At 39.2% G+C, this 12,090-nt stretch overlaps 2 protein-coding genes and 1 long non-coding RNA gene across 21 annotated transcripts in view; 2 read left to right on the plus strand and 1 right to left on the minus strand.

Annotated features, from left to right (window-relative positions):
- Nucleotides 1-12,090, minus strand: part of LOC117586537 (TLD domain-containing protein 2) — a 67,891-nt gene that overhangs the window by 24,493 nt on the left and 31,308 nt on the right. For 7 of the 19 annotated variants that reach the window (XM_034276674.1, XM_034276671.1, XM_034276675.1 and 4 more), the window contains exons 5-7: nucleotides 7,836-7,907; nucleotides 2,468-2,571; nucleotides 720-1,013 (exon numbers count right to left, since the gene is read on the minus strand). In XM_034276674.1, the coding sequence (XP_034132565.1) occupies nucleotides 720-1,013; nucleotides 2,468-2,571; nucleotides 7,836-7,907 (470 nt within the window). Of the gene's footprint in view, nucleotides 1-719; nucleotides 1,014-2,467; nucleotides 2,572-7,835; nucleotides 7,908-9,910; nucleotides 9,985-12,090 lie in introns of those variants that run through there. The other 12 variants (XM_034276681.1, XM_034276682.1, XM_034276686.1 and 9 more) reach the window with 7 other exon arrangements.
- On the plus strand, nucleotides 3,287-4,105 carry LOC117586556 (probable mitochondrial import inner membrane translocase subunit Tim17 1). The gene is made up of 3 exons (XM_034276719.1): nucleotides 3,287-3,641; nucleotides 3,696-3,883; nucleotides 3,937-4,105. The coding sequence occupies exons 1-3, from the start codon at nucleotides 3,329-3,331 to the stop codon at nucleotides 3,955-3,957; spliced, it is 522 nt and encodes a 173-aa protein (XP_034132610.1). The 5' UTR covers nucleotides 3,287-3,328; the 3' UTR covers nucleotides 3,958-4,105.
- On the plus strand, nucleotides 5,966-6,465 carry LOC117586561. Its single transcript, XR_004573999.1, has 3 exons — nucleotides 5,966-6,016; nucleotides 6,135-6,391; nucleotides 6,452-6,465. It is a non-coding gene; the product is annotated as an uncharacterized LOC117586561 (long non-coding RNA).

Below are 12,090 nucleotides of genomic sequence, written 5' to 3' on the forward strand. Positions count from 1 at the left end.
TTATTTTTCAAAGCTGCTCTTACACATAATATTGTCTCAATGTTTCTATATTATACAAAATGTGTTGAGATATCTCTCCAACGCAGATTTAATTGTTTTTTTCATTGATTAGAGCCAAAGTTTTCCAGCATTTTCTCTATTCGAGGACATTCTTCCCTCCAAGGGTACTAAATGTTGCTTATTCCATGAAAAATGTTGGGGAATAATGCTGCTATCTATCGTATGGAAGTTTCGATATCAGATATACCGTTTGTCCCATCATATTACTAGATTTTTCTATTCCATTTAATATTACCATCAGGTTAAGCCTCTGAGCCCTAAAACTATAATTTTATTCGATTCTTTACTGAAATCTCCAATAGACTGTTTTCATGACTTTCCTTTGCTGGATTGTTTACAATAAAAATTCATGCTAAAATGCAAAAATTCGAAAAAATAAGTCCGTTGAGCGCGGTATTATCGAGAAAATATCATCTGCCCCTCGGAAATATACCGTAATATACCTTCCTATTTAAAAAAAATACCGCACGTTGCCGAACATATGACTCGGAACAGTGCTACCCAGCCAGCGCCACTTTGTCGCTATTTTCAAATTTTGTTACACACATGTTGGTGTTGTTGTTGATGCATGCAAAGCAAAACTAAAAATGCAGGCGGCAAAATGCAGACTTCACTATTCATCGCACCAATTGCACCATTTCCAGCGCGACCTCGCTTACCTCTTTCCCGGCTCTCGTCGCCGGACAGCTTGCGCTCAATGGGACTGGACTTGCCCGAGAGGCTGCCACCGCCGTCGGCGCCCTCGTTGGTGGAGCTGCTGGAGGCATCATCTTTGGCACTCTTGTCGGGCACCAGCAGCTGCTGTCCCGGATAGATGAAGGAGCTGTTCAATCGGTTCAGGTGCGTCAGCTCCGAAGGGGTCGTATCAAAGCGGGCCGCCACCGAGGTCAATGTATCGCGATTGCCCACGGTATAGGAAATGGTGGGTATGGTGGGCAATGAAGACTTTTGCCCTGCGAAAAAGAAAAACAATGAAAATCATTAATAAAACTTGTATACAAATAGGCACAGTCACATTCGCGCTTAATTTCAGTTGTTGTTTACTTGGTGGAATGCTGACGATGGGTGGCTTCGGCTGCTGCTCAAACACCTCAAATGCCGCGCTATCGGGACGCAGGTGCGAGTACACGACACCGGTGGGCGGCGTTTGTTGCCGGAACAGGTAGATAACGACAAACTCATTGCTCGGCAGGTGCCAATATATTTCAACCATTTCCAGCATCGCCAGTTAATTATTTTTCTACTTTTGCGCATCAATTTGCTAGTGATGGGATCTCTGACGTTCCTGACTGGTCACACCTACAGTTGCGCGAACTGTTGCTGCGTTTTGGGCATTTTCAAACGAAATTTTGTTCTTTTGATGTGTTTAATTCACTTGAAAAGTTATATCCTTGGAAGTTGTCGGAGGAAGACGGAAACTCGGATTCTGGGGCACTATTAGTGATCGGCCATTAAAAACAACAGACCTTCCCGACCCGTGCGAAAATAAAACTAACACATTTCCAGGGACTACCACCAAGTTTCGTAAACCTTTTCCCCTGCGATACAACAAAGCTGATAAGGCTATAAAATTATGGGTAGGTACTCCCCCATGTCCCTCATGTCCAATGCGTATGAAATTTTCCTGCAAGTGACTCACATACAGGCGAAGCAATTGATTTTGTTGCCCCGAAAGCATTTGTCAAACAATAATTTTGATAACAATGGTATTGCCATTTCCCAAGTGGTATTTTTATATCAAACTCTACTTCGTTTGCTGATAAGCAGATAAGGAATGTTGCAAAATTAATTTTCTTGTTCGCGAATATTTAAAATTTAAATATTTATTTCAAAATCAGAAGGAATGTATTTATTCTGAATATAAATTATAACTTTTACAAGTTATTTCTTTTGAAATTGTTTTGTTGTTTGGCAGACATTTATAGTTTTGCGCGCTATCTTTAACATTGAATTAACTGGCAAGTTAACATTAACATTGTACATACTGCCTGACAAAAGCTCTGTGCGAAAAAACTGTAAAATTGTCATTCTGACTAAAGCTTTCTGGCATGAAACTGGGTGCTTTGCAGCCTGTTTGGAGCAATAACGTTTGCACTTGGACATACACACCATTTCATTTTTTCTATTTTTATTTAATTTGTTTCAAAATGGGAATAAAATCTTTTAAAAAATATATATACAAGAATACGTATTCTTGACTTCTTATCCTGTTACAGCCAACTATATATCCATCTATCTAGTATGCACAAATGTATCTACCCTTGATCCATCGGAATCTAATTGGTCATATCAATATACATATGTACATATATACATAAGTATGCACAACAATAAATAAACAACATAAGAACAGCTCAACTAATTATTTAGAATCAAAATTAAATTGCTAAAATATGGAAATACTCACTTGATAGCTTGTCCACACTCTCGAAACGCTGCTCCACCTTCGAGCGCAGCGAATCCAAGTCAAATGGAGCCGCCAGGCCATGATCCACGCTACGTGATTTGCTCCTGTAAATCGTCACGAGGTTCAAGGTGCGGAGAGAATAGAGAGAGAGAGAGGGGAAGAAGATAATGGTTGTAGAATGAATTGGGGAACATTCATATCATAGTCCGATCGCAACCGATTGGCGGCAATCTGTTGCGATCTTTATCACTTACAAATTTTTCAGCTCGCAATTGTGGCCATAACCGGCTAATAACAATTTATTTATTGGGTTCTCGTTTGGTTTTTAGCTGTAGTTTTTTCCCCCCTCTTGTTTTTGTTTGTTTGCGCTTTGCGCTGTTCGTATTACGTATTTTGTTATCGTTTTGTAAAGTTTATCTTGACAATCAGCCAGGTGCCCGAATAAGGCAAACGACGCATTTTTAAATGTTTTTTCCACAAACGATTTCAACTCAAATTCAGCCTTTAAATGCCTGGGGACGGGGACTGTCACGACTCTCGACAGAACTATTCGAGTACGAGATGTGGTTTGTCCTTAAAGTGTTTCTCTAAATGTGTGCTAGTTGATAGGAATCTCTCATGGAAAGGTACACACGAGTTGGTGGGGGATAAACGATTTCCATGGGATAATTGCTGCATTGATAAACTCTTGGATGCTACAAACTTTAGTCAAAAGTTAAGGGTAATCTCTACTCTACTACTATTTCTCCCACATAAAGTAGGTTATGCTCTTCCAATCTTTCGTTATTCATAATATACTAGTACCTATCATTCGAGTATCTGTCGCACTCTCAGCCAAAAAACGAGAGAGTAAATCTTCAAATGGAACGTGAGCCGTGCCCATTTCGCCTGCTGGAGGACTGCGGCGGTGCCTTCACCATGGGAGCCTTGGCCAGTGGGTTCTTTCAGGCAATCAAGGGCTTTCGCGATGCCCCGTCGGGCCTGGACTATCGTCTGGCAGGGAGTATGGCCGCAGTACGCGCTCGTTCCGGACGGGTGGGTGGCCGCTTTGCTTTGTATGCCGCCGCCTTTAGTAGCATTGATTGCGCTCTGGTCTACTGCCGTAAGCGTGAGGATGCCTGGAACTCGGTCATTAGTGGAGCGGCCACTGGAGCGATACTTGCGGCTAGACAAGGTTTGATTGTCCCTTCTTCTGCTTTAGGAATTTTCTGATACCCCTTTTCGCAAGGTCTCAATGGTATGATGGGCAGCGCTTTGGTTTATGGCATTATCATGGGTCTAATAGAGGGGACTAACATTCTTATGGGTCAACATTCGGCAGGCAAATTTCAGCCCACGCCCAAGCCACTGGATCGCACAAATGAAATTCCGCAGCAGAAGAAAACCTTTTCCGATTTGTATACTAGTTTTACAGAGGTAGGTTCCGCTTGAATATAATCTCTATATAATATCCTCCCACTATCTTCCAGGGAAATCCTTCATCGGTTTAAAAATATGTATGTAAATACACTTCTGCGTCATCCGTCGATCCCTCGGATCCTCGATCAATAGTTCGATTCTTGCATACAAATTTGTGTTTTAGATTCTTTTGATTGCTCGTTTCAGTTTCAATTAAAATTCAATTGTCGTGCATCGCAAGTCTTAGAATCTTGAATATATTATTCGTTTGTGTATTGTTTTTGCTTCGCGCATGCCTCAGCTCAGAGACATATTTCTCTAAAAATGTATATGGCCACAGACGATGGCTAGTGACGATATCGGAGGCGCGTGTGTGCTTCCTAGCTTCCATACTTGTAATTCCATAACGAACCGAACACTCCCCCAGTCCCCTTCCTAGATCGACCCCCCCGACTCTCCCCCGTCGACAGCAGTTATCTACAAACTTGGCAAAGTGAGAATTATTTGACTACCGCCCGCCTTTGATTTACGTGTACGAGTATATGGCACAGCCAAAGCCAAAGCCAAAGTCAAAGCCAATTTGCTCAGCTATTTTAATACAATTCCTGGACGGAGATTCAAGCAAGTACAGTGGGGCTTTGGCATCGCCCATGTTTAAAAAAATGTCTGCCAAAGGAAGTACTTCGATTCCTTTTGCTGGAATATATTCTGCAACACTTTCTGGTTCGTTTGTGTCATTTGATGATTGACAAAACTAATTTCCGTTGCCACACCCAAAGGAAATGCTCTCACATGTGCAAGTTTTCCATCTGCCAAAGTTGGTTGCTAGAAATTGAATCAATTGATTGACAGATGCTCCAACGATGGAGCATTGAATGGCAGACAACCATGTGGGAATATTTAAAAGAAATTCCTGTGTGTTTCTTTAAATGCTTTGACGGCTTTCTTCCACCAGATATATTTGCGCGTGTCTGTTCAGTGCGTTGCCAATTAGCGAGCAAACTGCGATAACCATTATTGAATATCAATGATAAAAACAGATAAAAAACACGAATGTGTGCGTGGATTGCTTATGCCACGGCAACTGGCATCAGGAGGCGCATGCAAAGTGCTCTTTTGTCTCAAAGATAAACAACAAATAATTGGGGAAATAATAAATAATTATTAAACGAATATTTGCCGCACAATTTTCGTATTTGTTTTATCCTTTGATAGAACATAAATAACTTTCCATGGGGCCATCGTGGCGGTGAGTATATGGAGTCCATAATTGACCCCAGTCCAGTTTTGAATATTTTTTCACGATCTTTCAACACACCCAATCCTGATTCATCCCATCTCTGAGACAGGCCATCGGACCTTGCCGTGAAATTTCCAGTGAAGAACCTTTGGCAAAAACAAAGTCTAGCAGAAACAACTGTGTTTGATTTTGAAGTTGGCAACATTTGACGACGCAACGCAACGCGAGACGAGCCGATGCCTGCTGGAGCTCAAGTAATATTTATTCTGCTTTTCATGGAATTTAATTTATAATTTATTGAGTTCAGGCAGCAGTGGAGCGGAATCTCGTTTGCACAGTTGGTTTTGGCTTAAATGGAATGGAATTTCGCCTGTTGTTCCTCAAGTAAACATGAATAATTCTACGATATATGACATAAATATTATTTCTGTGGCAGGTTGTATTTACTTTTCGCATATTTCTGTCTTTGGTTGTCATGGGAGCACAAGCAGCAGCAGGAGGAGGTCAACAACAAGTCGCGACACTATTCTATTTTATTCAGAGAATATTTGATGGAATTAGTTGCTCCTAAAAGCTTTCCCACCTCGCTTAATCTTGCCATCTTTTTTTGAGGATTATCTTGGCATCCAATGCCATTTCCTAGACCTCATGTTATACTGTAATACTCATGCACCCAGCAATAATTATCGGCAGTAATAACCACAACTAATCGGTAGATAGCCCAAAACAACTTATTTTCCTAACGACTACGAGTTAGACACGCTTCCGCATAAACCCGTTGGTCACACCAAATATTTACTACAAAATATACTCGATTGAAAGATGTAAAACCCGCTTGTGGGAACCTCTATCTCAGTCATAAAAAGCACTCCGAGTGCAATAGTATTTTACCCTCCAATGGGTTCCGCATCGTAAGTGGTAGTAGCTACAGTTTCGGATATGAAGCAGAAGCACAAGTCATTCAGGGCACGATCCCTCCCTTGTACCACTCATAGTTTTAGTTACACATATATCTTATCACTCCTGTAGTGTTTGCTGTCGATAAGTTGGCCCTGGGCTGCGATCAGTGGCAGCCACAGTAGGAGCCGTGCCGCCAAAGTTGTTGCCTTACTGACACCATTCCGCCCCGAGCCAAATGTCAACAACCCATGAGGGCTTCGCCTCAAGTACTCGGTGCTGTTTCGGTTATGGTTGAATACCCTTGAAGAAGGGTACTACGATTAAGCGAAGAAGGTTGCAACAGTGCGAGGGAACCCTGAATATTCCACTCCAATAATTAAGTATCCGTTCGTATTATTCTTCCATATTTTATTTATCTGCCATTTTTTCACAATAATCTTCTTTAGAAACGGTCGCTCTTCAAGTGTATCTGTATCTTCTGCTAGCCAATTCCGAACTTTATTTATTGTTTTCATTGATTCATAGACAGCTCGAGTTTGAACTTAAGCCCATGACTCAGTGGGACTTGGACTTGTACGCAATGCGAGACGCACAAAAACATCAATTATTGAGTCTGAGTGCAATTGTGAAATTGATAATGGAAGTGCTTCTTTTACAGCTGCTGCGGTTAATGATTTGTAATAAATACCCAAATGAGTCATGGCAAATCGAGACTCGAGACTCGAGACTCTGGCCGCCTCCGCCTTGAGGTAGGTTTCTGATCTGTTTATTTGGCATTGACTTTGGTTCAAAGTCAGCGTCAGCGCCAGTGTGGGGTACGAGTATGTTCGATCGAATGGAATGACCAGCAAAGCCTGGTCAGTCCAAAACTGGTGTTCTAATCATATCTGAACCTTTCTGAAATTGTTATAGAGATTATGGCATAATCTCTTTGGTGGGATTAAAGGTTAAAGGTTTGAAATATAAGCTGGTGCTTTCTGGTTTTTAAATGAAGTCCATTCAGTGAATAAGGGATATCCCTTCCGTCACGCTTCTGCTTGAAGAGTCCGTTGAACCCTTGGTGGCTTCCCCATAAATCTTTGCAACACTTCTCAATTTCTTTCTATTGAAATGGTTTTTCCTGCAAAATCATTAAATACCTTATCGAATCACCGTTTCTCCCGTAAACACTTCAAAGTTCTACCTGTGTCCGTTCTATCTTTCAACATCAATTAAATATCAGCAATTTATTTATACTTATAGGCGCCTTCATCGGGGAATTGTAAATTATCAAAATTCGTTAATAAGACGACAGCGAACATTAAGATTATCTATGAATTATCTGACTCTGAGTCCAAGTGTAATTTGAACACTAGCCTCACTCTCCCACTCTATAAATGATCAATATTTGTCGTTCCTTTCGACTGGATTATTTATTAAGGTAATATTTGGAGCATACTGCATTTAGTATGTAGTAATTCATTCGATCGTAAGTTGTTTAAATGTTCAACGGTTATGGCTCACAATTGGCTGAAAAGTTTGCTTCAAAAATATGTTGTAAAGTTATTGATCAAATATATGTTTGTATATTGAATAAAATGTGTGTGAGAGCATGCTATTAATAAGAGTGCTATTAGGTCAGGCCATGCAACAATCAACAGAGATACATATTAATTATATATATATATAGGATAATTATAATTATTGTACATATGTCAGGCAGAGTTGCATTCAAAATTGAAGGGGTTTCCTCTATGGCGCTGCCTCATTTGCATTGGTTTATGTGTGTGCATATGTATGGGTGGGTGTGTATGTGTGTGTCTCCATGTCGAATTGTTAGTTGGAACTTACCTGCGAACGGGTATCGCCAAATTGTCAACACTGCGTGACAAACTGGAAACATCTTGACTAGCCCTACGTGACCTGGCACATCAGGAGCCAATTAAATGTGAAAATTGTGCCAAAAAACAATACGGGAAATAATGGAAAAGATAAGAAAAGAAAAACGGGGGGGTGGAGAAAATCATAAAGTAAATTAAAAGCTAATTACGAAATGGAAAAATCGAAATATAATCGTTTATCTGGGTTTAACAAACGCCAATTTGTGGAATGCACACGTAGTAGAGGGACGGGACCCATCCCTTCGTAACCCACTGAAAATCCACTATCGGGGATCTCTTTATATATGTGTAAGATATAACTACTATTTAGTATTCGCACATGGGGTCATGCTGACTTTGAGTGCTAATTGCTATAGAAATGTCACGTTCCTTGAAAAACGGAAGGCAAATGGCAGATTAGCGTAATGGAACTATAAATTAAAAATATTTATTTCTGCCTTTGGAACAAATGGAATAATATTTTGCATCTAAAAATATCCGATATAGACCTAAAACATTACTGGAACTCTCACTTTCACTTTAAATAGTTTTGTTTGTTAAATGTGTACTAGGAGGATATATTTATTCAAATTGTAACCAATGATAACTACCATATTTGGCAATCACTTTACCAATTTTGATTGCAAAATACTTTAACCTATCAAACACCAAGCCATTTTATGGTCCCTCATTTATATGTTTCAAGTGGCACAGAAAAATTCCCCTCAAGTGTACGCAAAACGCAGGATAGTACTAGAGCAAAACATTTGAGATACAATCCATGGAGCCAGAACCATATGTTTATCTTAATTTGGGGGCAATTTTCGGGAAGAGTCATATATACGTCCAATATCTACGGAATATCGCACGCACGAGACTATCATATAACCGTACTCGTAGAGAAGTGTGTGAATGTGTAGAAGTTGTCGAAGAAATTTATGGAATGATATATGGGAGAGGTTTTGACGCTCTATATGGGTCAAGGGAATGGCGCGACCGATATTGAAAAATATTTCGTGGAATTATTAGTGGAAAACTTTTAAAAGTTCAATAAAAACTTTTCTCAAAATTGTATTCAAATATTTCCCATAAATATATAAGTTTTATGAGGTTTAACTGAGCTTCAATGCGTGAAGTATATTTTCTAATTATTTAATTTTGTTAGTTCCATTCTTTTGTATTCGTTAATATAACTTTGGTTAATAACCACCGAATATACATATGTACATAGTGAAAATTATCTTGTCAGCATAGAAAATATTTTAAATAAAAAAAGAATTCGTAAACAGTCAGAAAACTGCATTTTTTATGATAGACATTCCACCTTTATGCTGGTTATAAATTTAATTTAATATTTAATATTATTATAATATTAATATTTTCAATAATTTATTTGATTTTATGTATTTTGCTTGCAGTGAAAGTTATTGTCTTTTGCTTTTGAGTTTTATTGTGCATTTTTGTTGGATTTTTGTTTGACATTGACCCAAAAATGCCCGGAACGGCAAGTCAATGAACAAACAAAAGAAGAAAGAAACGGAGAGACGAGAAGGGAAGGAGAGGGAGCAGAGGTCGCGGCTGCCTACGTGCGTGGGATCATGCGTGGTGTGATCATACTTCATGGACTGTAATGCTCAAAATGATTGTGTTTTATAGATGTGGAAGCTAAGCTTCTATTCTGGGTTTATGTTTGAACTAAGCTTTAAAGTTTAAAGAGTTATTATATTCGTCCATTGTTCAGAAGTAAACCTTAAATTTACACCCCATTTGACCCCATTCCAGAGCTAAGCACCCAAGTTTCTATAGGTCCGCGATATACGTATGTACATACTGTAGTACATTTCCCAAAAGTCGGCTGACAAAAACGTTCAGCATCTAATCGTTGTTCGAGTATATTTTTAACGATCGCCCCCATAAAGATACAAATGAAAATGGCCAAAAATTTGTGTTACCAAGACCATAAAAAAACAGAACGTATGTGTAGCAATGCGAAATAAAGTCTTGAGAGTTTATAATTTAAGTGAATTGTTCCAGAAGTTGGCTTACCAATAATATTGCGAGGTAATTACAACGTTTTGCATGTTGTATTTGTTCAAAATCTTAATAAATAAATTGTTTTTTCGCTACTTTCATTGCACAAAACTGTAACTGAAAGATACACCTTTTATTAGACTCATTTCACGCTGAAAGGTACACTCAAATGAAATGCAATTTCTTGGATAACAAATCCTTATTATAGACAGCACCAAGAGAAGGAAATTGATGCGTGTTTAGGCCGATCAATCATCAGCCCCCCCACACTCCCCTTCCCTGAGGACGGGGTGACAGATGAGGAATCGAAGTAAAACAAGCAAAAAGATAAACTCATTCGATGCCGACACTCTGTTGACTTTTAATGATTCAATTTGGCTGTCATTTGGCGGTAGTTTTCGTGTGGGAAATATTGATGACAAAATTAATTGACTTGTCAGAGTAGGCCCCACGGGAGGAGCCGCCTCCCCCAGTAGCTGGGAAATACAAAAAAAAAACGAGCCTCAGAGTAATTTCTTATCAAAAGACACAGAGAGAGAGAGACATAAAGACTGCAGCACTTGTCTCCCGTGGCATCACGTGTCTTCTTTTAGTACTGTAAAGATATTCATTTCGTCTTTGATTCCCTGGCTTTTTGATAATAAAATTATTTAAATTTGGTCGCTTCTCTCCTGTGCTTCTTTCCCAGCTCATAATTAGAATTTTTATACCGCAGTGTTATCTTTTGTTTGCGTGGCCTTTCGCTTGGGCAAAATGTGGGCAAAATGTTGTTTGTATTTGCTCGTCGCTGTGACTCTGGCTGCCGCTGCCAACTTAACGACAAAAGAAAAAGGTTAATTGGATTTTTGGACGCTTTGGCTAGAGAGCGAAATGTGTGCCATGCCACACAGTCAACGGAGGAGTGCACGTGATGTTTTAGTGGATCACATTACACATAGGAGTTATTCTATCTGAAGTACATACATATCTTTGACCATCTATCGTATTTACCTAACCATCCCATCCATTCCTATATCTATTGAAATAATTTTCATATTACTCATTCATTCCCTTCATATTAATTTAACTTCTTTTGAAATGTCTTTAATCGTTCGTTCCATCTTCCTTTTGTTTTTATGCTCATTGACTGAACAAACATTCACTCAAAATATTCATTAAACCCCCCCGGGGGCAAGGTCATTCATTATTCAATCTACACTTGAAATTAATCCTACCTCAAAACCCGCAGCGAGAAAAATCAACAGCTTGGAGCACAAATTTGGGTTAAGGTTAGAGAAAGAAAGAGGTAGCCCCCATCCATCCATTCGCACTACTTTTACCTGCTCTGCTGCTACCTGGTGCTATCATTAATATTATCTTGATACATGCATACATATGCACGTAAGTGCGTGTGTATATCTTTGGTAAATATTTAAATTCTCTCTAACAGTCCTCTTAGTCATGGAAATTGTCGCACGTTTATTATAAATACAATACAACAATCTTTCGGAACAAATAATCGATTTTTCATGTGACTTTTTGTAATGTCTCTTTAGGCCGTGAGATCTCAAATGAACATATCATCAGCCCTCTCCTCATCGGCATGCCACAACTTGTTTGATCAACTTATATTTCATTTGTGTCTGATATTTGCATAAAATCTAGTTTGAGTTTGAGTTTGGATATCTCTGTTTGCTATGGCATTTAGCAGATGGACTCTAATATGGTGTTTGGGGGATCGATCTGTGGGATATCTGAGAATTTAGTAGCTTGTTGCTGGCAAAAGAGGAGATATTTAGAAGATCTTCTCGACAGACGAGCCCCTTTGATGGTTCCATCGATAGAACAAAAGATTTTCAACATTTCAAAGTGTTGGATTTTGTGTATCTCTTCTGACCTTCACGTTTGTAAATTCCAGCAGAAAAAGGAATAAAAACAACATTGCGTATTTTGGAAACCAGTTCGTTTTTTGCCTAAATTTCAAAATATTTACACAAACTGAAACGGACAGGAGGGCGGCAGCGAAAAGGCGGCAACGAGTGTTATCTTTCATTTAAATTGAAACTTGCTTTACGTAAAATTAAGATAAGCGCCCGGCTGTCCGCCTTATCAGTCAGTGGAAAGCACCCGAACACAAAGCAACAGCAGCGAAGAAACTAATTGAAATGAATGCAAATTTCATTAGAAAATCGAATTATTTGGAAGGTATATTGCAG

This window comes from Drosophila guanche, unplaced genomic scaffold, assembly GCF_900245975.1.
Source record: "Drosophila guanche unplaced genomic scaffold, DGUA_6, whole genome shotgun sequence".
In the NCBI taxonomy this organism is placed as follows: domain Eukaryota; kingdom Metazoa; phylum Arthropoda; class Insecta; order Diptera; family Drosophilidae; genus Drosophila; species Drosophila guanche.

Excerpts from the sequence above, each read along its gene's own strand:
- LOC117586556 (XM_034276719.1), top strand. The coding sequence starts at position 3,329 with ATGGAACGTGAGCCGTGCCCATTTCGCCTGCTGGAGGACTGCGGCGGT. Across the intron at positions 3,642-3,695 it reads GATACTTGCGGCTAGACAAG|GTCTCAATGGTATGATGGGC; the intron begins GTTTGATTGTCC and ends CCTTTTCGCAAG. Across the intron at positions 3,884-3,936 it reads TGTATACTAGTTTTACAGAG|GGAAATCCTTCATCGGTTTA; the intron begins GTAGGTTCCGCT and ends ACTATCTTCCAG.